At 37.2% G+C, this 23,316-nt stretch overlaps 2 protein-coding genes across 5 annotated transcripts; one reads left to right on the forward strand and one right to left on the reverse strand.

Annotated features, from left to right (window-relative positions):
- Positions 1-522: 522 nt before the first annotated feature.
- LOC147545660 (chaperone protein dnaJ GFA2, mitochondrial-like) lies at positions 523-8,552 on the reverse strand. The gene is made up of 18 exons (XM_086632341.1): positions 7,563-8,552; positions 7,365-7,452; positions 7,212-7,286; positions 6,995-7,086; positions 6,577-6,660; positions 6,423-6,461; positions 5,150-5,254; positions 4,507-4,557; positions 4,333-4,420; positions 4,110-4,174; positions 3,946-4,020; positions 3,233-3,305; positions 2,051-2,142; positions 1,869-1,940; positions 1,598-1,654; positions 1,370-1,418; positions 951-1,017; positions 523-852 (listed from the first exon to the last, which is right to left on the reverse strand). Exons 1-18 carry the CDS (start codon positions 7,647-7,649, stop codon positions 753-755), a joined length of 1,359 nt encoding a protein of 452 aa, XP_086488467.1. The 5' UTR covers positions 7,650-8,552; the 3' UTR covers positions 523-752.
- Positions 8,553-10,084: 1,532 nt separating this feature from the next.
- On the forward strand, positions 10,085-23,281 carry AFH14 (Formin Homology 14). Of its 4 annotated transcripts, none has more exons than XM_086673968.1 (20): positions 10,085-10,665; positions 10,853-10,999; positions 11,141-11,844; positions 11,928-12,149; positions 12,247-13,811; positions 14,190-14,319; positions 15,450-15,521; positions 15,878-15,976; positions 18,643-18,684; positions 18,764-18,844; positions 18,955-19,005; positions 19,093-19,174; positions 19,272-19,366; positions 20,544-20,615; positions 20,745-20,861; positions 21,070-21,138; positions 21,240-21,306; positions 21,975-22,129; positions 22,286-22,404; positions 23,020-23,281. In XM_086673968.1, exons 2-18 carry the CDS (start codon positions 10,927-10,929, stop codon positions 22,091-22,093), a joined length of 3,660 nt encoding a protein of 1,219 aa, XP_086530094.1. In that variant the 5' UTR covers positions 10,085-10,665; positions 10,853-10,926; the 3' UTR covers positions 22,094-22,129; positions 22,286-22,404; positions 23,020-23,281. The 4 variants fall into 4 exon arrangements, with proteins under 4 accessions (XP_086530094.1, XP_086530095.1, XP_086530093.1 ...); XM_086673969.1 differs by having other exon boundaries at positions 10,122-10,665; positions 21,975-22,110; XM_086673970.1 differs by having other exon boundaries at positions 10,337-10,665; positions 12,247-12,817; positions 12,887-13,811; positions 21,975-22,404.
- Positions 23,282-23,316: the final 35 nt, after the last annotated feature.

Consider the following 23,316-nt stretch of genomic DNA (forward strand, 5'->3'; position numbering starts at 1 on the left):
AACCTGGAAGAAGAAAAATTATGAAAATAAGTTGGATTACCAATATGGGACTCTTAATTTGGGACGGAGGGAGTATAACATATTTATATATGTTGTCAACATAGAAGGGTAAAATAAGATTATCAAAAAAATCTGACCATCTTCTTAACAACATAATTATATATGTTGTCAAAGTTTAAAAAGTGTTAAAAGAAATTCGTTTTTCACATTTGTTATATGTGGATGGATTTTTTTTTCCTTTTTCGTGCATTCTTTTTCATCTGAAAACTCCAAACACGATTAGGTGAAATCTGAATGGAAACGGTTCGAAGTCATATATAAACAAGTGTTTCGGTATATCACTTCCAATTGTTTGAAAAAAAAAAAGCAAGGGTGAAAAACTACAAGAGGAATTAAATAGGCCCATGCCACCAGAAATAAAATTACAACTCTACTTAGACCAACAAATCCGAAAAGGAAGAGTTTATGACAATCCAATTAAGAAAGAGTTCATAAAGCACGCAAGTTTACTTGACCAACAAATCCGAAAAAGCAAGCAGTCTGAATGCAATTGACAAATATTAATATCTGTACAACATGTTTATCATCCCGAATGACGTTTTTTTTGTCTTAATGAACTTATTTTTGGCAATCGTACATAACTCAGCGAAATATAATTTTAACTAAAAATTAACTTTGAACTCATAAATAACCTAAATCTCCTACAAAATTTCCAAACTGACCAAATAATGTTGATATGGTTAGTTAAAATTTTAACCCGACGCTCCAGCAACAGCAGCACCCTTTTCATCTTCTCCGTTTTCCTCTTTGCCGAACTCTTCTATCAGTTCACGCTGTCTTTGTGTCAAACTCCTGCATATATAAGTCTCCATACGAGTCAGGCTTCCTCTTTTGAAGGAAGAAAACCCCACTGACATTAACTAAGACCTGACTATGCAACAAAAACTTACGTGGGAATGCTGACTGTGAAGTGAACATATTGATCCCCAAACGAAATAGAGCTTCTGGTCTTTATACCTGTAGAAGAAGATTAAATATTCAGTCCCTGTCCATAAAAAGCTTGGATATGGACAACTTAAACCATAACTCTTTGAGATGATATTTAAAGCTGAATTAGATCTGCCTGTGAATAGAAATGGATACACTAAAAAATGTGTGGAAATGCGACCAAGCATATTAACAGAAGCGAGTTATGGAGTCAGGTGTCGGAAAAGTAAGTTATGGTTGAGGTTGACCCTAGAGATAGGTTAAAACTTCACAGGCTTGAGTCCGCAACAAGCAGGGGACGCACTGGAATATCTATCCCACGATGACAATCATAAATGAAACTAAAAGGGTACAAACGGAGGCTAGTTGATGGTCTTCTAACCTTTTTTCCTCAAGACAACCTTCTGACCAGGTTGAGTGCCTGGACGGACCTGAACAACAGAAGAACATCAATGAGTGAATTGCGAGTAGAAGCAAGGGCATAAAAAACATATATCACATCACTTATCCACTAGAAGTTCTATGAAGGGTATTACAACATGTGTCGTGTTATTTCTGGTTACACAGATGATGGTAAAGATAGAACATGTAATGCTTAGTTTGGACAAACCTTAACAACGACGTCTCCTGTAAGAGTTGGGACCTGAATCGTTCCCCCAATAATAGCCTGCAAAAAAGAATCACAGAAAATACTCTAATCAACTCTCGGCCAAATTTTACCAAGCTAGGTCCACGACATTAAATCACATCACATGTTCTTAAAATGGTTTTCAATCAAACTCATTGAACGATCCCGTGTAGCATATCTCGTATCATCTCAGAACAAGGTAATATCGACTTAAAACTATAAAAAACATCATGAAAGGTAGAGAGAAAATTACTTGAGTTATACTCAAACTGGCATCAACATGGATGTCTGGGCCTTCTCTTCGGAAAATAGGGTCTTTTCGGACCTGCAAAAAGTGTATACTAGTTTTAATTGCGAAGGATATAACTTTTTAAGGACAAGTCAGTAGTAAGACAGCAAAAAGAAACAAAATGACATTCTAAGTGGGATCATTACATTAATTGTAACGTAAAGATCGCCAGGTTGCTGGCCTTCTGGATCTGCTCCACCGCTTCTGAAGATTTTTATTGTTTCAGAGTCATCGACTCCTGATGAACGAGAAAAATAAAAGTGAGCAACATCACTAAATGTAAGAAGCATGAGACAAAATATCTACGGATATTCATCATGTTTTCATGGGGACATAGTTAAATCTTCACGTCTGAAGTACTCCTGCTTATTTGACCAAATCTTACATAAGGTGGATGGATGGAGAGATGCCACTTAAAAAAAAAAAAAAGTAGAACCAATAGGAACGTTCATTAAATTTAAGTATGAAATTGATGTAGCAAAACTTATGATTCTTCTTGGCAATGTTCACACATGGATACCCGTCTAAATACCAAATTGTAGTACTAGTATGAAGGCTGTTAGTACGATCTTCATTCAAGGAACATATCAAATACATTAAAAAATGGTTTGCTCCTCTTTTCTTCTTTTTTATTGGTAAACGGGTATTTTCCCTTTGATACCTCTGATGCAAATGCTCCCGAAAACTGTAGCAACTAATATCGCTTTCGCAAAAAGATTGGGTTCAGATTGAAAGACGCAAGTACAGAAGAGAAAAGAGATCTAAAGGATCCAAATTTCACTTTGTCAGTGTTACTACAAGCTATCATTTCAATAAAAAGATAACATCTCATTAAGAAAAGCCATCGTCAGGGTGAGGCTTTCAGGGTGGAAAAGTGGGACAGGATCATGGTAAGGAGATTAGTGAGGATGGACGAGGAGGGATGAGGAATAGGCTATTTCATATTATATTACATAAGAAATTAATCGATCAAATCAGGAAATAAATTGTAAACTAGTTTATTTTATAATGACATAATAGATTACCCAAATTAGTTAATTAGATCAATAAATAAAGGATAAATTAGTATATCATACAAATAGTTATTTGAAAGACCAAACGTCAAGTTTTACTATGATGACTCCAAAAAAGTGCAATCAGAAAAGTGGGGGATATAAAGTAGAGCACTTTAACGAGTGTAGGGCTGCTGTGTCGCCTTTGAAGAAATGAATTTAGGGATGAATAAAATATAGCATACACGTCACTACTTCACAAAGACATTGCATGTGAATAAAATCCAGGTTCTGTGGTGACTAGATTTAACTTGAAAAACGTAGCTTTAGAAATACCTGGGACAACATCTATCTTTACAGTCTTCGATCCTTTCACAATTCGGTTTCCCTTGCATGACTTGCACAAGCTCTACACACGAAGTTTACAGTTTAATCTTCTATGCAAACATTTTGTCATAGAACATACTTCAAAGTTCAAACCACTGAATCACTTGTACTAGATGAAAGAATGCTCAAAATGCAATATTAATTGAGGTCTCGAGGCAGTACCAAGGGGTAACTCTCTTTTTATGTTTAAAAACCTTCACTTTTTCACACCTTAAAAAGTATTATTCATCTCATACTTGAACTTATTGAATCACATCTTTAAGATTTCTTAAGTTATAACACGACGAGAATGCAACAACAAGCAAGAAACAACAACTAAATAGAGACAAGAAACAATGAAACAACAATTCAAAAATGTGATACGATGTGTATGCATCGAAACACAATGCATACGACACATAGAATCGAGTCAAGCACCGAACTGTGAGCCAAAATTTCCTTTTAAAACATTGGATGATTGGAAGCACAAAAAACTAGCTTTTGTACTTCCACTCCACAACCTGAAATATTTATCTAACTAGTCAAAACAGTTAATACAACCCCAAGTTGAGTCAGAGAACAAGTAAAATGAACATCAGGAATGACGAATACAAATTTGGGCAGTAACAAATGTTTGGTGAAGCTAACTTGGTGATATGCAAACAAGTTAGACAATATCATACCTTCACCATTTTCCCGGTTCCACCACAATGCGCACATGTGGATTGCAATCTAAATGGTCCCTTCTGTATAAAATTCTGAACAAATAGCGAAGCAGCCATACATTATAGAAACCATGAAGGTAGGAGTATCTAGAAAGAAGATAAGGAGTCCTAATGAAACGTACCATCCCCGAGCCTTTACATGACCGGCATGTTTCAGGCCTAGTTCCTGGAGGAACACCAGTTCCCCCTGCAAGAAATCATTTCAGTAACGTTAACAAAATTATTTAAGAACGCGACTAGCTTAGAGACCAATTAAACCAGAAACCAGTTAAGATACATAATGATTGTACAAAATAATGACTCTTGTAAGTGGAAACTGGAAAGACTCGACATACGATTCCATACCACAAGTTTCACAATTTACAGCAGTTTGAAATGTTACACTCTTAGAGCATCCTTGAACAGCTTCCATGAAAGAGAGTTCAAGAGAAACCTACAAAACAAAATAAAGTGAAAATCAACTTAAGAATTCTGACGAAGATCAAAAGCAGGAATTTCAAGCTAAAGGTAGATTAATACCTTCGCATCTGGTCCACCAAAATCTTTTTGCCGGAAGAAGTCCTTGAAGAACTGTTAGTCAAAAGAATCAACGATATCAGATAAGAATTTTGAGCAACAATACACTTATTTGGTAACTTATGGCTTCCTGGGTCGGAGATGGGCTAAAAAACCAGCTGCAATTTTCAAAAAAAAAAAAATAACAGCTTCGATGGTTCTTGGCACTCACTTTGGGCAAAATTTAGATATCAAGTTCTAGGGATATATGTATCTTAGGTAATTCACTTTACCATTCATGTCTTAAAAGTGCTACAGGTATGCTAATCAGGAAAAGTAATTACAGAAGCTTTACACCAAGCTTTGTGAGGAGATCAAAATGAACACTTTTTTGAAAATCAATTGGGTACATCAGTTGCAAGTTAATTACATATATGTTTTGGAACTGCATACAGTAATGGCTAACTCGCATTATTGACTCCAAGTGAATTCCCAGTTTCTCACCTAGCTACCTATTATCCAATCTACATTTTTCAAATCTGAGATTGACAAATAATTATGACTTGTGAACATCTCGTGAATGGAATAAAAGGTTCTTGTGAGATCTCTAGAAACTAAGTAGCGATGAATAAAATGGCAACTCAATACAGATGAAAAGAATCATTACATCATTCACTCCACCACCACCACCCCCAAAAATGTCCTCGAACGGATTTCCAAATCCACCGGGGGCCCCACCAGCACCACCTTGTTCATATGCATCGTGACCAACCTATGAAATTATCCAAAAAAAAAGTGTTTGGCAACATAAATATAAGAGACATAGTACGTGAGGTAAGAACATGGTAGCCAACTAGCCATAGATAGTATAACTAATTTCAATCCTATGCAGTACGACTCGGCCGAGTCAGCCGAGTGACTCCCGAGTGACTTGGGACTCGGCAGTACACCGAGCCGAGTCCCACTGAGTCAGCCGAGTCTAGGGTTAGCCCGAGTGACTCGGATCTGACTCGGCTGACTCGGGCCTGACTCGGCTGACTCGGCTGACTCGGCTGACTCGGTAGAGATTGTATTTCTATTTATTTTTATAGTAAGTCTACTAGTTTTTTTTATTCTAGTTATTAGTTATTACTATTACAGTATGGGTCTACTAGAGTGATTATTTAGTTCTACTTGTTCCTAACTCTACTAGTAATATAATTTTGAAGTTTGAACTTGATTTTATTAAGTATTATCATGTTATTATTTTATATACATACACTACTAACAACTTCATAATATTCAGAGTGACTCGGTTGACTCGGCCGAGTGACTCGGCTGACTCGGACTCGGCCCTTGGCCGAGCCGAGTCCGAGTCCGAGTCGTACTACTTAGTTTCAATCTCCACCAGGTACAGTACAATAACCTATTACTTGGCAACGATTATAGAGATTCGTTCAATGACTGTATTTAAAGGTGAAGACGTTTAAGATTAGTTTTGGTCAAATGGCACGAATTATTAGATCCATTATGCTTCTATACTTTGGAAAATTCTCAACTATTGTAATATAATCGAAAAGGGCCAAAAGCTCTGTCATCATAAGATACAAATAAGCATACCATGTTTAATGCTGTAAACTAAATCAAAACTTGTCCAGATTTTCTTCCTAGAATGAATTCCTAAAAGAGATACTAATGAAGTTACCCACTAAGAAAGTAACAATCTTGATATTTTAGGCTCTTAGAATGTACAGTGAGCGTTCAATGTATGATACAATACTCATCTACTACAACATTAATTGTCCTGATAGAGTCTGAAAAGAAACATGTGGGCAGTCACATACAGGACAATATGAAATTGCTTAATCTCCTTGCATTGGTTTGGTGAAAATGTGAACTTGGTTCCCTCTAATTCACATAAAAGAAGATACAAAACAGGAAATAAAATCATATTTGTAAACCTGGTCATAAACTGATCGCTTCTCCTCATCTTTTAAAACCTACAAAATGTGTAAGAAGACACTTGTTATCACATTTACTGGTATAGGATTCACGAAACGTGCATCTTCATTTTATTTAGAGAAAAGAAAAATCTACTACAGGAGGAAAAAGTACCTCATATGCTTTCTGAACTTCTTGAAACTTCTTTTCAGCATCAGCATCATCTTTATTTGTATCAGGATGGAGCTTCTTTGCGAGCTACATATACATACAAGATACAAAATTAGCAAAGTGAAAATGAATGAGATGGATGTTATGAAATGGTTATGAAATTATAACATTGAATGAAATTTATCCCAACACATAGACATGATTCAGAAGTACTGGCAATTAATCGGCATAGGTGTGTACATCAAGTATTAACCGACGTAGCACGATCAATATCGTGAATCCGTAATCGTCATATTATATACGGTAAGTAACATCGCACTTCCTCTCAGCTACAACTCCCCACAAGATAAACTATATATGTATTCACATCTAACTAATGGTTTCATTTGCAATAGTGTATTTTTGCCAAAATTGAACTTACCCCATAATAAGCTTTCTTGATGTCAGAAGAACTTGAATTCCTGCTAACTCCAAGTACATCATAATAATCTTTTGAAGACATAGACTTTGACCCTAATAGGAATAAACAGTTACTAGATAACAAGATAAACAAATATTTCCCATCAAAAACCAAACTTTTCTAACGACAGAATAGAGATATTGAGCGGCAATGAAAAAAAAAATAGTTTGTTCAATACCAGTTGCATGAATAAATCTCTTGGAACACCAATTTCCATGAACAAATCCGCTCCATGCTCCATTATTAGGCCTCACTGTATCAAGTAATACCAATAATTAATAACACACAAACCAGAATTTCATTCAAAAACAGAAGTACTAAACCATCATACCAGTTTCTGAGTTCCCAATAATCCTATAAGAATTGCAGACACCAGAAATGAACCCTCGACGACACCCCCACCGCCCTGATTCCTCCAACTATTAACAACACCAAATCAAAAAGTTGAAGTTTTTAATGAGATTTGATATAAAAATATAATCTTGAAGTAAAAGAAAACAGAGAAACTGTTGAAGTTAAGATATCTTACGAGTCTGGGAGCATTTTCAAGGAGGTTGGAGTTAAGAGACCTTCGTGCTAAACAGTAAGCGAGTCGGCTGCTACTGTATCGCACCATTGGATTTCACAGATGAATAGAAGAAATTTTGACTCGATATTTTGATAATCAGGTAGAAAGTTTTCAGATGAATCAAATAGAACAGGAAACCCTAGTAAAACCCTAATTTTTTAGAGGAGTGAGGAAGAAGCTTCAGGAAGTGAGCTTCGTCCCCTGATTTTTGGGGGTTCCCTTTACTTACTGTGTTTGAAGTACTTGCCTCTGTTCCAACAGGAAAGTTTAGCACCAAACAAAAGACTCTTGGTGGCGCAGAATATACCGACCTCTCCAGATTAGGGCTTTTACTCCCAATATTGTTAGGGGCACTTTCCGTTGGGGCTAGAGACTCCCAAGGGCCTTTCACATAAATTGTCAACTCATAAATTAGTGGTGGCCAAATTGTTGTGGCTCCTCCGGCTCCACGTTATGTGACCGTCTTTCTGTGCGTCGAAGGAGAAGTCCTAGGCACAAACGCGACGTTAACGTGTTGTGTCAGGGGAGTGTCATGAAGTTTAATGAGCCATAGCGTGCCTTGATGTTTCACGTGAGCATGCATGTTGTGTTCGCGAGGTGTGCCTTGTTGTGTCCACAAGTGTTTTATTGGGGTGGTGAAACATATTTGAGAACCTAATTTTGAGGCACGACACAAGTGCATGAACATTACGTGTTGCATTAATCTTGGTACAATCTAAAATCGTGTTGTTCTTGACACGACCTCGGTTCTTGCCCACTTCTATGTGGAAAGAGTTTTCTGCCATCCAATGCAGGGAGTGCCCTCACTTGGTGTGACAATACACTACTCAAATGTGCTTGAAAATGCATTTGCCCTAAAGTCAAATAGTACATGGAGTGACGTTTCAAGAAATACCAAAGGTGCTCTTCAACAAAAAAAAAAAAAAGAAATACCAAAGGTGTATATAAATTACTATTATAATGTTTGAACAAGAAACTGAGAAGTTTGGTCCTCTACTTCAATAATATCTATCTGCCTAACTCATTTGACCAACATTTTGCAACCACATTAGCTATTAGTATTAACAAAACACATTATAACGGAAATAACACGAGGAATAAAACTTGTAACATTACAAGCTACATGATTGGACTTATTATTATCAATTGGTTGTTGTCTTCTCCACCTCTGCCTTCAAAACATCTGTTAGTACTAAAAGTTCGTGGAAGCTATCGAACCTATCTTAGATAATCCTGTCAAACCTATTCACATATTCCTGAATAGAAGAACCCTCTTCCATTCTACACGTGAATAATTTGGATTTTAAGTAGACTCGATTCGTTAAAGTTTTCGTCATAAAATTGCTTTCGAGCTTTAACCACACTCGCCGCCGTTGTTTCTTCGTCTACTAGGAACGCCAATCCCTCTGAAGACACAACATAATGGTTGCCTGTGCTTCGAGATCTAACTCTTCCCAATCCTCATCTGACATATCTCTTGGTTTCTTTCCCGTCAATGTCTTGTGTAATTTTTGCGAGATTAACAGATTTTTCATCTGCATCCGCCAATAAGAAAAATCGTTTTTCCCATTGAACTTCTATCTCATATTTCCCTGCTTTGACCGTACCACTTCTCGATCTCATCTTCTCTTCGTTCAATTTCAACAAGGCTCTGGTACCAATTGTTAGTACTAAAAGTTCGCGGAAGCTATCGAACTTATCTTAGAAATTGATCCGACTACGAAAATTAATCGAAAAGCTAAGTCAAAAACTAAATATGCAAACAGAATTAACGAGGTTCAGCTTAAAGCCTACGTCCTCGGGCGAACAAGAAATCTTTATTAAGGATAGATGAAAGACGACTCACACAACCCGCAAGTTCGTCCCAAGATGGTACCGTATAGAAATTAACCTTCTATACTAGATCTTCGACGACCGAGAAATTAAACACCGCTCAAAACAATGAATAAAATTTCTCTCTCACTTGCTCACACTCTATGTTGAATAGTTGTTGTGTTTGTGTTTTTTTTTTATGAAATGAGGTTAATACCTCAATTTATTAAGTACTTGAATTTGAATTCATGTTGGAACAATCTGTCTCCAACTGACTTACAATAGAATTTGGAATCTCATAGATTTCCGTACTTTGATTTGAAACATTCGTATATGCAGATTTTGCTAAGATATGAGCTACCTTATTTGCCTCACGATAGCAAAAATTAAACGAAGTATTTTGTAACCTTGCAAGACCCTCGACAATTTCCATAACAATTGATGATTGTAAACACTCAAGCATATCCTATATATAGGTGTTTAGAAACCGCCTATGCTTATTGTGAAACTGTCTACTGCCTCAATTTGGAAACCAAGAAACCGCGTCGGAGCGTCACTTGGTTTTCAATTTCCAGTTGAAACTGCTCAATTGGAAACCAGGAAACCGCCTCTTACAAAATCTTTTGTACTTCCTTTGGTATATATTGTTTCGTACGGTTCCTCAAATGTCCATTTTAGAAAGGTTGTCGTGGTTGAAGACCCTCCTCTGTCACACGTTTTGCGTATGATAATCTACATTCTACCTGTTCATCAAAAGAACAAAATCTACATGGATTCTAGCTTATGGAGATGCAAAATTAAACCAAAATACCAATTACAGTATATGATTAACATCTAAGAAATGAACATCAAAATTGAACTCTAATGAGAATATGGTGGGCCAAATAGGGGGATTATTCCCTTTCATATACACAGGTAGTAGTGATCCACAACCAAAAAAAAACATTTTTCCTCACAAATTACTCAATCATTTGTATTTCTTTCACTTTTAGCCAAGAGTATTATATAACCTCTCTCAAGTCTCAAGTGTCAAATCAAAATTCAAACTAGAGGATCGTTCATCCCTCTCCCTCTCTCTCTCTCTCTCTCTCTCTCTCTCTCTCTACCCTTGCCTCCATCTCCGACCGTCACTGCAAATCACGACCACCGCCACTGTCACCGCCGCCGCTAGTCACTATCAACTCCATCAGCTTCTCCGCTCTTCTCATTTTCACCTCTATTGAGAGGTTTCTGGAACATAATTGGGGATTAGGTGAGGTCTTTCTTTTGCTGCCAATCCACAAATTCAGCTTTGATTTGAATTGTAGAAGTTTCAATTTTGATGTGGAATTAGGTTTTTATGATTTGTGAACTTATTACTGTAAATTTAAGTAGTTTATGATTATTAACTCATAATTGATACATTTCGATTAAGGAGTCTTACAATTTAAATTGGTTAGGGTTTTGGTGTGAAAAATTAAAAGTGGCTTCAATTCACCGTCGCCGAGGAAGCAGCAGCGGAGGGAGGGACAAAATGTCCCTCTTCAGCCGTTTCTTTCATAAAAGACCTCCGGATGGCTTGCTAGAATTTGTCGACAGAATGTATGGTAAGTCAGTCGCTTCACCAATGACCTTTTTTTTTGTTTCTGAAAGTGCTTAGAAAGCAAATGTTGAAGTTTTATACATTATTTTCTATTTGATGGATGGTCGAATTTAGTTGAAATACTTGTTTTATGTATTTGATGCAGTTTTCGATTCATGCTTTTTAACTGAGGCCTTGCCTGACGGTATATATGATAGTTATTTGCATGAAATAATAACTGAGTTAAATGAGGAATTCTGGGATTCATCATTTCTTGCCTTCAACTTCAGAGAGGGTGAAAAGAGAAGCCAATTTGCTGATATATTGTGTGAGTACGATATCACAGTGGTGGAATACCCACGGCAGTATGAAGCTTGTCCTATCCTTCCTCTATCTCTGATTCATCACTTCTTACGTGTTTGCGAGAGTTGGTTGGCTATGGGTGATCAACAGAATATTATTCTTCTTCATTGTGAGAGAGGAGGTTGGCCTCTATTAGCGTTTCTTTTGGCTAGTTTCCTGATCTTCAGAAAGGCACATAGCGCGGAGCATCGCGTTCTTGATATTATCCATAGAGAGGCTCCTAAAGGTTTTTTGCAGCTTTTATCACCTTTGAACCCATTCCCTTCGCAGCTGCGTTACTTATATTATATAGCCAGGAGAAATATATCCCCGGAGTGGCCACCTACAGAGAGGGCTCTGTCTTTGGATTGTATAATTCTCAGAGCCATCCCGAGCTTTGATTCTCGAAATGGATGTAGACCATTAATCCGTATTTTTGGTCGAAACCTCCTTAGTAAAGGCGGGCTTTCAACTCACATGCTATTTTCCATGCCGAAGACAAAAAAGTCCCTGCGACATTATGGACAGGTAAATGTTTTTTTGTTCATGCATCTCAGAATTAGTCGTTAGTTTCTTATATGCTCTCATGCAAAACTTGATATTTATTGCAGGTTGACTGTGATGTGATTAAAATTGATATCCAGAGTGTGGTTCAAGGAGATGTCGTGTTGGAGTGTCTCCACTTAGATACAGAGTTAGATCGGGAGATTATGATGTTTCGTATTATGTTCAACACTTCTTTTATTAGGTCCAATATATTGATGCTGAACTGTGAAGATCTGGACATTCTTTGGGATTCTAAGGAACGATTTCCGAAAGGTTTTCGCACAGAGGTAATGATTCATATTGCTTACATGTAAATGGAATTCATTGAAGTACTCAAAACTTAAATTGAATGTGTAGTCTCATGCTTAGTTTACATAAATACAGGTTCTCTTTGGTGAGGCTGAAAACATCTCCCCTCTTAGAGCCCCAACTGCAACTTTAAATGGTGAGGTGAAAGGCGGACTACCTATCGAAGCTTTCTCTAAGGTCCAAGAACTATTTAGTGGTGTGGAGTGGGCTGATACAAGTGGGGATGCTGCTTTATGGTTACTCAAACAACTTTCTGCAAATGTGCTACAAGACAAACTTGAAAAAATAATCGTTGTTGGTGATGCGAATAGGTCAAGTTCGCAGAGTCAAGGGAGTGTACAAACATCACCCACCGACTCCGAAGAAGAAAATGACGTTTCCAATCTTGATGGTATCATGGATTTTGAAAACGCTCACGGTGAGATTAATCCTGTTGAAAATTACCTCGATGACTGCATAACTCGAGATGCAATTGAGCATGTGCTCCCACCTAACCAAAGTGATGGTTTATCACTTCCCCCTTCTCCACCTTTACATCCATCTGAACTTTTACCGATCGCTAGTAGCGTTGGTGATATTACCCAATCATCATCTTCTCCCCCTCCCCCACCTCCATCTCTTTCATTTAATGCGTCTCATAATGAACCTCCATCTCCACCTTTACGTCCTACTGAAAGTCGTTTACCAGCAACGCCTCCACCACCACCACCTCTACCTCCTCATCAAATCTCTAGTAAGGCTCCCCCACCACCACCACCTCCTCCTCCTCTTATTTCTAGTGGAAGCCTTCAATCTTCTACTATCTCTAATAAAGGTCCTCCACCTCCCCCACCTCCACCACCTCTTCCACCCTTCTCTTCTATCTCAGATGTAGGTCGTCCACCACCGCCCCCATCTCCCCCACCACCTCCATTTGCTTCTACAGATGTTCCTTCTCCTCCCCCTCCACCTCCCTCGGTTTCCCGAGTCCCTGCTCCACCTGCCCCTCCACCTCCCCCTCCGTCGCCTTTTGTTTCTCGTGGCCCTCCTCCCCCTCCCCCTTTGCCGCCTTCTGTTTCTCGAGGTCCTCCTCCACCTCCCCCTCCGCCGCCTTCTGCTTCTCGTGGCCCTCCTCTACCTCCTACTTTTAAAGGCCCTCCACCGCCACCACCGCCACCTATCCTTGTTTCTGGAGGCCCTCCAGCTCCTCCACCTCCCCTTGTCTCTAGAGGTCCCCCGCCCCCTCCCCCACCTCCGTTTAGTTCAGGGAAAATACCAAATTCTAGAGCACCAACGCCTCCTCCACCTCCACCTCCTACAGGACCTGCAAGACAGGGCTCCATTCCTCCTCCACCGCCACAAACACCTAAGCCTCCTGCTGTTGTGCCCCCTCCACCGCCTAGTCGTGGCAATCTTCGAGGTCCGCCTCCTCCCCCCGAAGCAAAGAGTGCTGGTGCCCCAACTCCACCACCACCATTAGTTGGAAAAGGAAGATCATCTTTAGGGCCAGGTGCTCCAGGTCCTGGAAGAGGCCGTGGAGCTACAGTTAGCACCACTGCACCTAAAAAAGCTTCTTTAAAACCGTTGCATTGGGTAAAAGTAACTCGAGCGATGCAAGGGAGTTTGTGGGATGACTCTCAAGTACAGGAAAGCCAAACACGGTATGTGCATGTAACAGTTCTCTTACTTTGAGATTTTCATACTTTGTAGTTCATAATAAAAAAAAATTATATTCAATAATTTATATATGTGAAACATAGTGAGGTAGATATTCACTGACCAAAAATAGAATACATGGTTGTCCAGATTGTCCATTTTTGGAGCTTTTCGTCATATGGGTAGACATAGTTGTACATGCAACGGGTTACAATCATCATGAATTCGTGATGAGTTGAGTTTGAGATACCTAGAGTTATTCCGCAACACCACATGTTGAGATTGTTCTTGCTCTAAGTCACTGATAGAACCTGTCTGTCATTCAAAAATGTTTTATAAATTTTGTGTTCCATGCTGATACCTTTAATGAAATTGTTCCATAGGGCCCCCGAAATTGATATTTCAGAACTTGAAAGTCTGTTTTCGGCAACTGTTGCGTCTAGCAAAAGTGGCGGGGAGAAAGGTGGGATTCGACGTGGTTCGGCTGCCAACAAACCGGAGATAGTGCAATTGGTATTTTTTCTTTTATTTCACTGACTCAGTCTAAAATTTCCTGTAGGGCTTATACTTCTGTAGATAGTTTTATTACTGTTTTAGCCGATACTTAAACTTTTGACATGTAGATTTGCTTCAGTTTTATTATATTTTCATTATTTGAAGCTTCTTGTAGTAGGAATACGGGGTGGCGAAACTTACGTACTTCAGTTGTTATGTTTCTGCTCATTTCATGAATTGTTTGGACTTCTGTTTTGAAGCCTTATTCGTAAGTCAGTCCTTGACTTATGAAGCCTGTGTCCGTCCCTACATTAGTTTTAACCTTAAAATTTTATATATTCAAGTATAACTACAAACGAAAAAGAGAGTTGATGCCCCCCATGTGCACTTCTATGCCCAATATGACTAAGTGAGGAGTGTTTGGATTTACTTTCAAGAGGGGTTGGTCCAGTGTTGCCACCAAGGAAAACAAAAAAAGTTAGTTTATAATAGTTACTCTTACTATTTCTCTTATATACTGAGAATTGTTGATCATCAGGTTACAATTGTCTTCATTGGTGCAGCACCGGGATATTCTTAGAATTTCTCGAGTTAGTCTGGTATTTACTGCAATTACCTGTAGTTATTTGGAGACCCACAAATATATGAGCCCCACAATTTTTTCTGACAATTATCTGACCCATTGACATATAGAAATAGAACTAAAGGTGCTAGCTTGATGTGCCCATTTCGAGAGTATCATCTGATAAATAATTTAAAATTGATGTCAGGAGTTACAGAGCAGATTTCAACAATTGGTAGCAGATTATTGCTTGCTGTGGTAGAATTTCTTATGGTTCAATTTATTGGAAAAACCAACATTAAATTTCTTTCAATATGACTAGGACGTTAATGATTTGCTGTCATTAGCTCTCATACTAATATGTATAATTGAAAAGATTAGACTGAAATATGCTTTTAGGGTAACTTGGTTTTCATTAGCAAAGGACATAAGCGATTAAATAAAGGCAGGCTTTATTTGCTTCATTATCATGAACTCTATTTAGTTTTACTTTGTGTGCATTCAATATTCCAGGAACTTTAAGAGTTTAATAAATACCAACTCTATTCAATAAAACTTTTTTCCTTTTGCCATAATGTCAATCCAGGTTGACTTGCGCAGAGCATACAATTGTGAAATTATGCTTACGAAGATCAAAATGCCTCTGCCTGATATGATTGTAAGTTTAACTTTTCTTATACAACCTCTGTCCACTGGTAGGGGAAGGCTTTTGCATTCTCCTATGTGATAAATTTCTAAGTATCATAATTTAGTTAGTTCTGTAGATTCTCAAAAGAAAGGAGATTATCATTTGTTATTATTGTTATATGTTGGGTAGCATCAATGTGTTCATGTTACAAAGAGAATACATTATTGCCCAAGGGAAGGGACTACCCTGCTTATTAAGAACCTTATGCATGTCGTATAAATTCAAGTGTTGCTTGCTACTTGAATCCATTGCCTTACAAGAAAATAATAAATTATTGTATGATGAAAACCTGGATGGCGATGTCTTTAATCTTCATGACTCTTCAGGCTGCAGTTTTGGCATTGGATACTTCAGCTTTGGACATTGATCAAGTTGATAACCTCATCAAATTTTGCCCAACAAAAGAAGAAATAGAGATGCTGAAGGTGATGTCTTTTGTTTTTATTTTTTCGGGTAGTTGTCCCAACTTTTGTTCGATATGAGGCACATCCAAATATCCAATATGCAAATAGTTATATATGCTGCTTAGATCTAGGGTCTGGACAAGAAAGTTTGTACATCCCGTTGGAACTGAAAGCCGGCAAGTGAAACACGGTATGGAGATAGGATGATAACAAACGAAATGACATCACGATGTTTTTGTTTTCTGATGCATTATACTTTTTGGTTTCTTCATGCCATTTAAAAATTTGGAATTTCTCTTACAGTAGTCTGTAGTGGTGTTTGTTTCATGTAGTTAACAATAAACTATATACTATATACCAGAAGTTAGAGTCTTAGAGATGAGAGGTAATGAAAATCTATGTTGTTTAGGGCGTGAGGCGAGGCGAGGCGACAGACCAATCGCCTCGCCTTAGCGCGCTTAGGCGTGCTTAAGCGACCGCCTCAGACGAAGTAAGAAATTAAGTATAGTGTATACTGTAAAAGAAGAAGAAGAAAACAAGTACTATTAAAGTATTAATGAAGTCCCAAAGTGTTAATGAAGTAGTAAACTACTGATTCTGTATACTATATTACTATGAAAGACTTCAAGTGTTAAAGTCTCAAAGTATTAATGAAGTAATAATGAACAAAACAAGTACTATTAATGAAGTAATAAATATAGTTTATATTGTAAAAGAAGAAGAAGAAAGTAAAAGAAGAACAAAAACAGATTATGTTTGAGAGAGAAAGAAACTGTGAAGGTTAGAGAGAGAAAGTGAAGTAGAATTATTTAAGGAGAAGAAAAATACAATACAGAAAGAAGAAAACAAAAGTCGACACCCGAGGAAACCAGGGCTCGCTTCCCCGAGGCGACTAAAGGCGCTCGCCTAAGCGTCTCAAGTCGACACCCGGGGAAATCAGGGGAAATCGCCTCTAAAAGAGGCGACACCCTTGTTTACCCATCGCTTTTGGCGCTTTGGCGCGGGGAAGCGTCGCCTTTGACAACATAGATGAAAATCAAGTAGCAGATCGAGCAACCCTTTGTCCTTTTTTGTCTCCCTTGTATAGTTTTTCGTTTTAATTCAATCAAAGCTTTCAAAATAAAATAAAATAATCAAGTAGCAGAAATGAAGAGGACAGAAAATAAGAGAAGTAGAATATGGTTGAACTTCAACCTTGAAGTAAGAAATAAATTTGAGAAGACGGTTAGAATCTTTCTATTTTTAATAGGAATTAATACAAATGAGAAATATTTACTCTCCTGTTGTAAAACAGGTATAGCAGAAAACTGCTAAAAACACAGAAAAGCCTATGTTGTTACAACCATATCGTCCCAAGACAAAGTGAAATCCAAATAAAATTTCCTCCAGACCAACTATATATGATGTCTTCCTCTTTAACTTGCTTGCTTTTAAAGATGAAGTTGTTACTCACTTTCCAAATATTCCATACAATCGCATGAAGGGTGATACTGTTAGAATCTTCGATGACCACAATTTCACCAGAAGCACTGATTATTTATTAACTGGAATGCAAAAGTAGATGGAAGTACCATCTACAAAAGTTTGATAAAGTACATGTCAACTTCGTTGTGTTTAGGTAGATCATGCTAAATAGGACCACATGTAATACTTTGTGAATCATTATTATCTCAATAGAGGTAGCCATCTCAGTTTACCTTTTCTTGATCCTGAACTGAATATAAGAAGTTGACAAATTCAACTTGCCATGAATGTAGTTCCTTGAAGATTTTATTTAGCCACTACAAACTGCTTCTTGATAAGACAATAAATCATGATACAGCTATAAAAGATCAATTATGTTTGACTGTTGGAACTAGATTCTGAGCAATTAGTTCCATTCTAATTTAAAGGATTCACAATTTATCCACAATTGAATTCTATTCAAGTGGCACTTTCTGATATATTTGATTTCAATGAGTGATGGATGAAACGTTAAACACAATAATTTCATTGTCTGTGTTTGAAATTTGATTAATGTTTGGTCCTTCGACATACATGTGGAACTTGAGTTTCCCCTCGCATCCTGTCTCACTGTCTTTCATCTTTCATGCCTCCTTGATATAGTAGTTAGATGCAGCCAATCGTCTAACTTGGTCTTTCGGTTCAGTTGGTTTTGCATCTACAAGTTTCGAGTATTGAGCAAATTGCAGATATACTTCTTATCCAAATTTAGTTACTCAGAAAAATTAGTTATCTGTAGTTTTTCTTTTTTGTAAAATTATTGATTGAATCATTTCAGCTGATGCTTTATCTTCAATCTTACAATGCCATGAACTCTTACTAAGCTTCTTAATCTTACAAGGCTTTAAACTTCTGTTTTGTTCTTCATAATTTTCGTCTCTCCACGGTTATTATGGGAGATGAGGCATGAAGGTTCCTTCTTTTTTCCACCTACACCGTTTCTTTGGGTCTAGTTCATTAGGATTTTGCTGTATTTGGCCTTCTCTCATGGGTTACCAGTTTCTGGTGCTTTCTCTCAATGTTTACCCGGGTAGATTGAAATTTTCTTCTCTTCCCCCCACGACTAATTGCCTCTCAGGTTACTGGTTCATTGGCATTTCAGTTTGTTTCACCTCCTCTCATTATGGATGTGCCACTGTTAGTTTCTAGTGCTTTCTGCTCATTAATTGTTATCTTACTCGCAGAATTATAATGGAAACAAGGAAAACCTAGGAAAGTGTGAGCAGGTTAGTTATGGTTGCTTGGATAGAAGTGTAGTTCCTTTTAGTTTCTGGCTTATTGACAGTCTGATCTACAATATGTCAGTTTTTCCTCGAGCTGATGAAAGTACCTCGAGTGGAGTCCAAGCTACGAGTGTTTTCGTTCACAATCACCTTTTCCACACAGGTATTTTACTGTTTTATCTTGCGATTAGGTGAGCCATGCAATAACTTTCTTTTGGCAGATCCCGATATTTTCTTGAACAGCTTTACATTTAACCTTTGAGGAATGTTCAGGTGAAGGACTTGCGATCTAACTTGAACACAATTAACGAGGCTTCTAGAGAGGTACACATCAAGGCCTGCAGGTGAACTTAAGATGCATATATGATATACAGAGTATTACATCTAATCGTGGCAAACTCACAAGTGCAGGTAAAAGACAGTGTTAAGTTGCGTCAGATAATGCAAACGATTCTTACTTTGGGGAATGCGTTGAATCAAGGCACAGCACGAGGTACCACTGTAGCATCAATACAAGTTAGGGAAATTCGTTTTAATATCAATTACCAAGACGCTACTTGATTTGGACTTGTCATATATTACCTTTGCAGGATCTGCCATTGGATTCAAATTGGATAGCCTGCTTAAATTGTCGGATACCCGTGCAAGAAACACCAAGATGACATTAATGCACTATTTATGCAAGGTAAAATATTTAGATTTTAGAGTATAGCTTCACGCACAATGACCTGAATTTGACATAAAAACATTATTTTTGTAATTTTTTTTGAGGTTTTGCAAAAAGATTTTATTGAAAATCCAAGGTAAAATGGTACATGTATAGAAACCCAACTCCTCACTGATCTTCCCATAGTCCAATTGTATCCTTCCTTTCGTGTTTGATATTTGTTTATTTATAGAAATGATCCTTTTCTTCAGTATCCTCACATCAGCTCTCCTCCGTACACTTCTGGGGATAAGTTTTTTTCCGGTCTTTCACCACAAATATCCTCATCCATTAAGTTTCTCTCCTAAATATCCATTTCGGCGTAGCACCTTTGTTCATCGTTTTGATCATGCGGATCCCAGGACCACAATAGTATTTTGGTTTAGACAACTGTATATAAACACATTTCTAGAAGCTTGAATACCTATCGAAATAATGAAGCAATTAACTAGAATCTAGAACTCAAGTAATTCTTTAAATTTAATAATTATGACTAAAATAAACCTTGAATTAAAGCTTCAAATATCTCCGAAGTTACTAAGGAATGGAGAAAGACTAATTTTCTTCCATATAGGTTTCAACCACCCCTTTATATGGGGTGGTTTGCTTTGTCCGGGCGCCCATTCTTAGTTGAGTTAATAAACAAAATAAAAGGAAAACTTATCTAAAAAACTAGCATCACATAAGAATCCTTCAATTAGTGTTGATCTTCCTCATCATATGCTAAGGTGGGAATCTGTCATGAGCTTATTCTGGACAAATCTTATGTTACTTATTATCCTTAAATCCGAATTTTTCCACCATAAGTGACTTCAAATAGAAATTTAGCCCACAACATCATCTCTTTAATTAGCAACTAATTACCTTTTTGAAGTAACGCTGATTATTTGGGATGTCAGTCTTGTTTGTTAGGGATCACTTTATTGATTTTGCTCAGTCATTTCCAGTGGTATTATAATGTGTGTATGCTCCCGTTGAACTACATGGACATCTTCACATCTGCAGAGTTTTTATTGTTGCTGTTGTTTGTCATAAATATGAATTGTTTAACTCCTCAATCAATAGTACACATGCCATATTCTTGTAATTGGTTTAATTGATGTTCAGTTAGGATGTCATGATGACACTTATTTGATTTTATCTTTCTAACTTTTAGGTCCTCGCTGAGCAAATGCCAGAGGTGCTAGATTTTGCTAAAGACTTGGTTCATCTGGAATCGGCGTCAAAGGTATTATTAGGGGGTGCTAACATTGAAAACGTCATACATTTTATAGCAATCCAAGGTGGAATCAGATTTTGCTCTTTATTATTTGTTGCATGTGCCCCGGACTTTAACATTCTGATAAAAACTTCTCAGATCCAACTGAAGTCTTTAGCTGAAGAAATGCAAGCAGTGAGTAAGGGTCTTGAAAAGGTAGAGCAAGAATTAACTACATCAGAAAGTGATGGTTCCATCTCCGTGGTATTCCAGAAGGTGAGTGGCATAGTTTGTCTCATATTTGAACACAGAAATTCTGCTATATTTAGAGTTTGGGCTTATGAGGTTGCTTATTTTATTCACACATGAGCTTCAGTGGCTTGTTTGTTCTTTTCGCTCTTGCAAAATTTTGAAATAATGCAGCCTTCACTAAAGTTGTAACTTGTGTGGTAGAATGTGTCATTAAAATTTCTCGTTACAACAGGCTTTAAAGAATTTCCTTGATACTGCCGAAGCTGAAGTGAGATCACTAATATCCTTGTATTCTGAAGTGGTGAGTCACTTTAGTGGTTGATGGTTATGGTAGATATAAGATGTTTTATTCAAAAGTAACTGACACAGTTTGTTTTGCTGCAACCCCTACTCATTTTGTAGGGAAGAAGTGCTGATTCTTTATCTCAGTATTTTGGGGAGGATCCAGCTCGCTGCCCCTTCGAGCAAGGTTTGATATGATCTTTTTGCTAGCAAGTTCAGTGTTTTTTCGTTATACATTTGTCAATGTTGCTTCTCTTTTACAAGAACCCTGTTGCCATTTATTACTTCGCTTCCTTCGGCAGATATTTGTGTATTCTATTTCTATCTTTTCAATAGATCTCCAAAAAATTTCTTATCCAAAACAGAATTCCCCTACCTAGCTAGCAGGGTCTGTGATTTAATGACGTTGAAATTTCAAAGCCAGGATCCAGAACCGGAACCGGGTTGCCAGATGATAAATATAACAACTACAATTGACATTTTAAGGCAATTGCTGTCCTTTCAAAACTTTAAATTGTTTGTTCTCCTTTTTCGTTAAGTTTATATGCAAATATCCTCATTCTTCATTCTATAAGTTCATTTAATTTTTATATTGGAATATGCCACTAGTATCTGTTACTAATTTTTGTATAAAAGCTCTGATTAGTTTGGTAGTTGTTTGATTTTCTAATCCTTCAGTAAAAAGTAGTATAAAGGAGAAAACAGAAAAATAAATAAATAAATAATCAAGTAAACTTATTAGAATAACTCATTCCTTTTATCAAATTATGTGATTATTCAGTTAAATTTGTGTCTCATAGTAAACAGTACTCTCTTAGTCAGTAAGATTCAGTAATTGATCTCTGTTCTATGCAGTGACATCAATCTTGGTAATCTTTGTCAAGACGTTCAATAAATCAAAGGAAGAGAATGAAAAGCTGGCTGAGGCTGAAAAGAAGAAGCTCGAAAAGGAAGCCATGGCGGCAAAAAAATGAAGTACTAACATTGATAGGTGAAAACTAAGGAGAACTGTAAGGACATCCTGCCAGCTCCTTGTAGCAAAAGATAGCCTATAGCCTAACTTTGCATCAAATGTGGCAAACATTTGATAATTCTTTTCGTTATTTGCTAAAGATGGCTCAACTGGCATCAGGATGTTTTCACTTACAAAGATTATACCTTTTCAGTTCCAGTACATTGAAGTCTTCGTTTTGAAAATGTGACGAAACTTTAGATGCTGGTGTGCATAGTTAAACCAGAAAGAGATTCAGTAGTCAGATTGTGAGCAGAGCTTCGTAAACATGAGGTAGGTTTTCATAATGTTTGCCTTGAAGTTGAATTTGTTATTTACTGCATGTTTCCCCATGACTTGCTTCATTAAGTCATCATGATTTATATATCAAATTTGTGTTTCGAACTATTCTTCTGTGCTAATTATGCCAAACTTTGTAAGAAAAAAGGAAACATAACTCAACACCATCAACTTTTATATGTTGAAGTCACGTGTTATAGAATATTGGTGATAACGATTAGCTAGATACTCAGATGCGTGGGGATTGGTCGATCTTTTGTTACATTTAAGAGAGGACAGTGATAGCTCCATTTTCCACCTTCTCATACAAATATGTTTAGAACACAAAACTATATGAACTGATATACAGTTCGGCACTGTTATTACCAATAGACTGGCGGTTTTGTCAAAATATGTCTTTGTCGTCCTTGGTCTCTGTCAACGTGATTTTCTCCTCGGTCTTTTAGGACCAGAATCAACCAATTAAGTTGTGAAATCAACTCTTCTAGAATGTAGTGGTTCATAACGGAGCGACTGTCTAATTTATTGTTTTCAGATGTTACTTTAGATGTATTGCTCATTTATTATTTCCTAAATGGCTTCATTATCTGTTCAATTTCTTATCTACAGGCCATCCATCACATGCTAAGCTTTCAGAGTTTGAAGACAGCTGTATCTCGAACAAGTAACAACGCAAACACCAGCATCATATATGTTGTGATTCTATATATCTATATTTGCATATAAATCTATAGAAATTGTACTTATTGAAGCTATGAACTTGTTTTTATGTAGTCTTCCATTAGAAAACAACCTCACCATCTGAGTTTTCTTTCTTCTATATAATTTGAGTCAAAATAGTTTTAATTCCCAGAGGATTAACTCGATAAAAGATTTTTTTTTTTTTTTTTTGTCTGAAAGTTGTCT

The sequence above is a fragment of the Eschscholzia californica genome, unplaced genomic scaffold (genome assembly GCF_041429995.1).
Source record: "Eschscholzia californica isolate CP2 unplaced genomic scaffold, dmEscCali1.0.p SCAF_4, whole genome shotgun sequence".
NCBI lineage: Eukaryota > Viridiplantae > Streptophyta > Magnoliopsida > Ranunculales > Papaveraceae > Eschscholzia > Eschscholzia californica.

Excerpts from the sequence above, each read along its gene's own strand:
- AFH14 (XM_086673968.1), top strand. The coding sequence starts at position 10,927 with ATGTCCCTCTTCAGCCGTTTCTTTCATAAAAGACCTCCGGATGGCTTG. Across the intron at positions 18,845-18,954 it reads CAATCACCTTTTCCACACAG|GTGAAGGACTTGCGATCTAA; the intron begins GTATTTTACTGT and ends AGGAATGTTCAG. Across the intron at positions 20,616-20,744 it reads ATCTGGAATCGGCGTCAAAG|ATCCAACTGAAGTCTTTAGC; the intron begins GTATTATTAGGG and ends AAAACTTCTCAG.
- LOC147545660 (XM_086632341.1), bottom strand. The coding sequence starts at position 7,649 with ATGGTGCGATACAGTAGCAGCCGACTCGCTTACTGTTTAGCACGAAGG. Across the intron at positions 7,287-7,364 it reads TATTGGGAACTCAGAAACTG|TGAGGCCTAATAATGGAGCA; the intron begins GTATGATGGTTT and ends TACTTGATACAG. Across the intron at positions 1,655-1,868 it reads CCAGTTTGAGTATAACTCAA|GCTATTATTGGGGGAACGAT; the intron begins GTAATTTTCTCT and ends TCTTTTTTGCAG.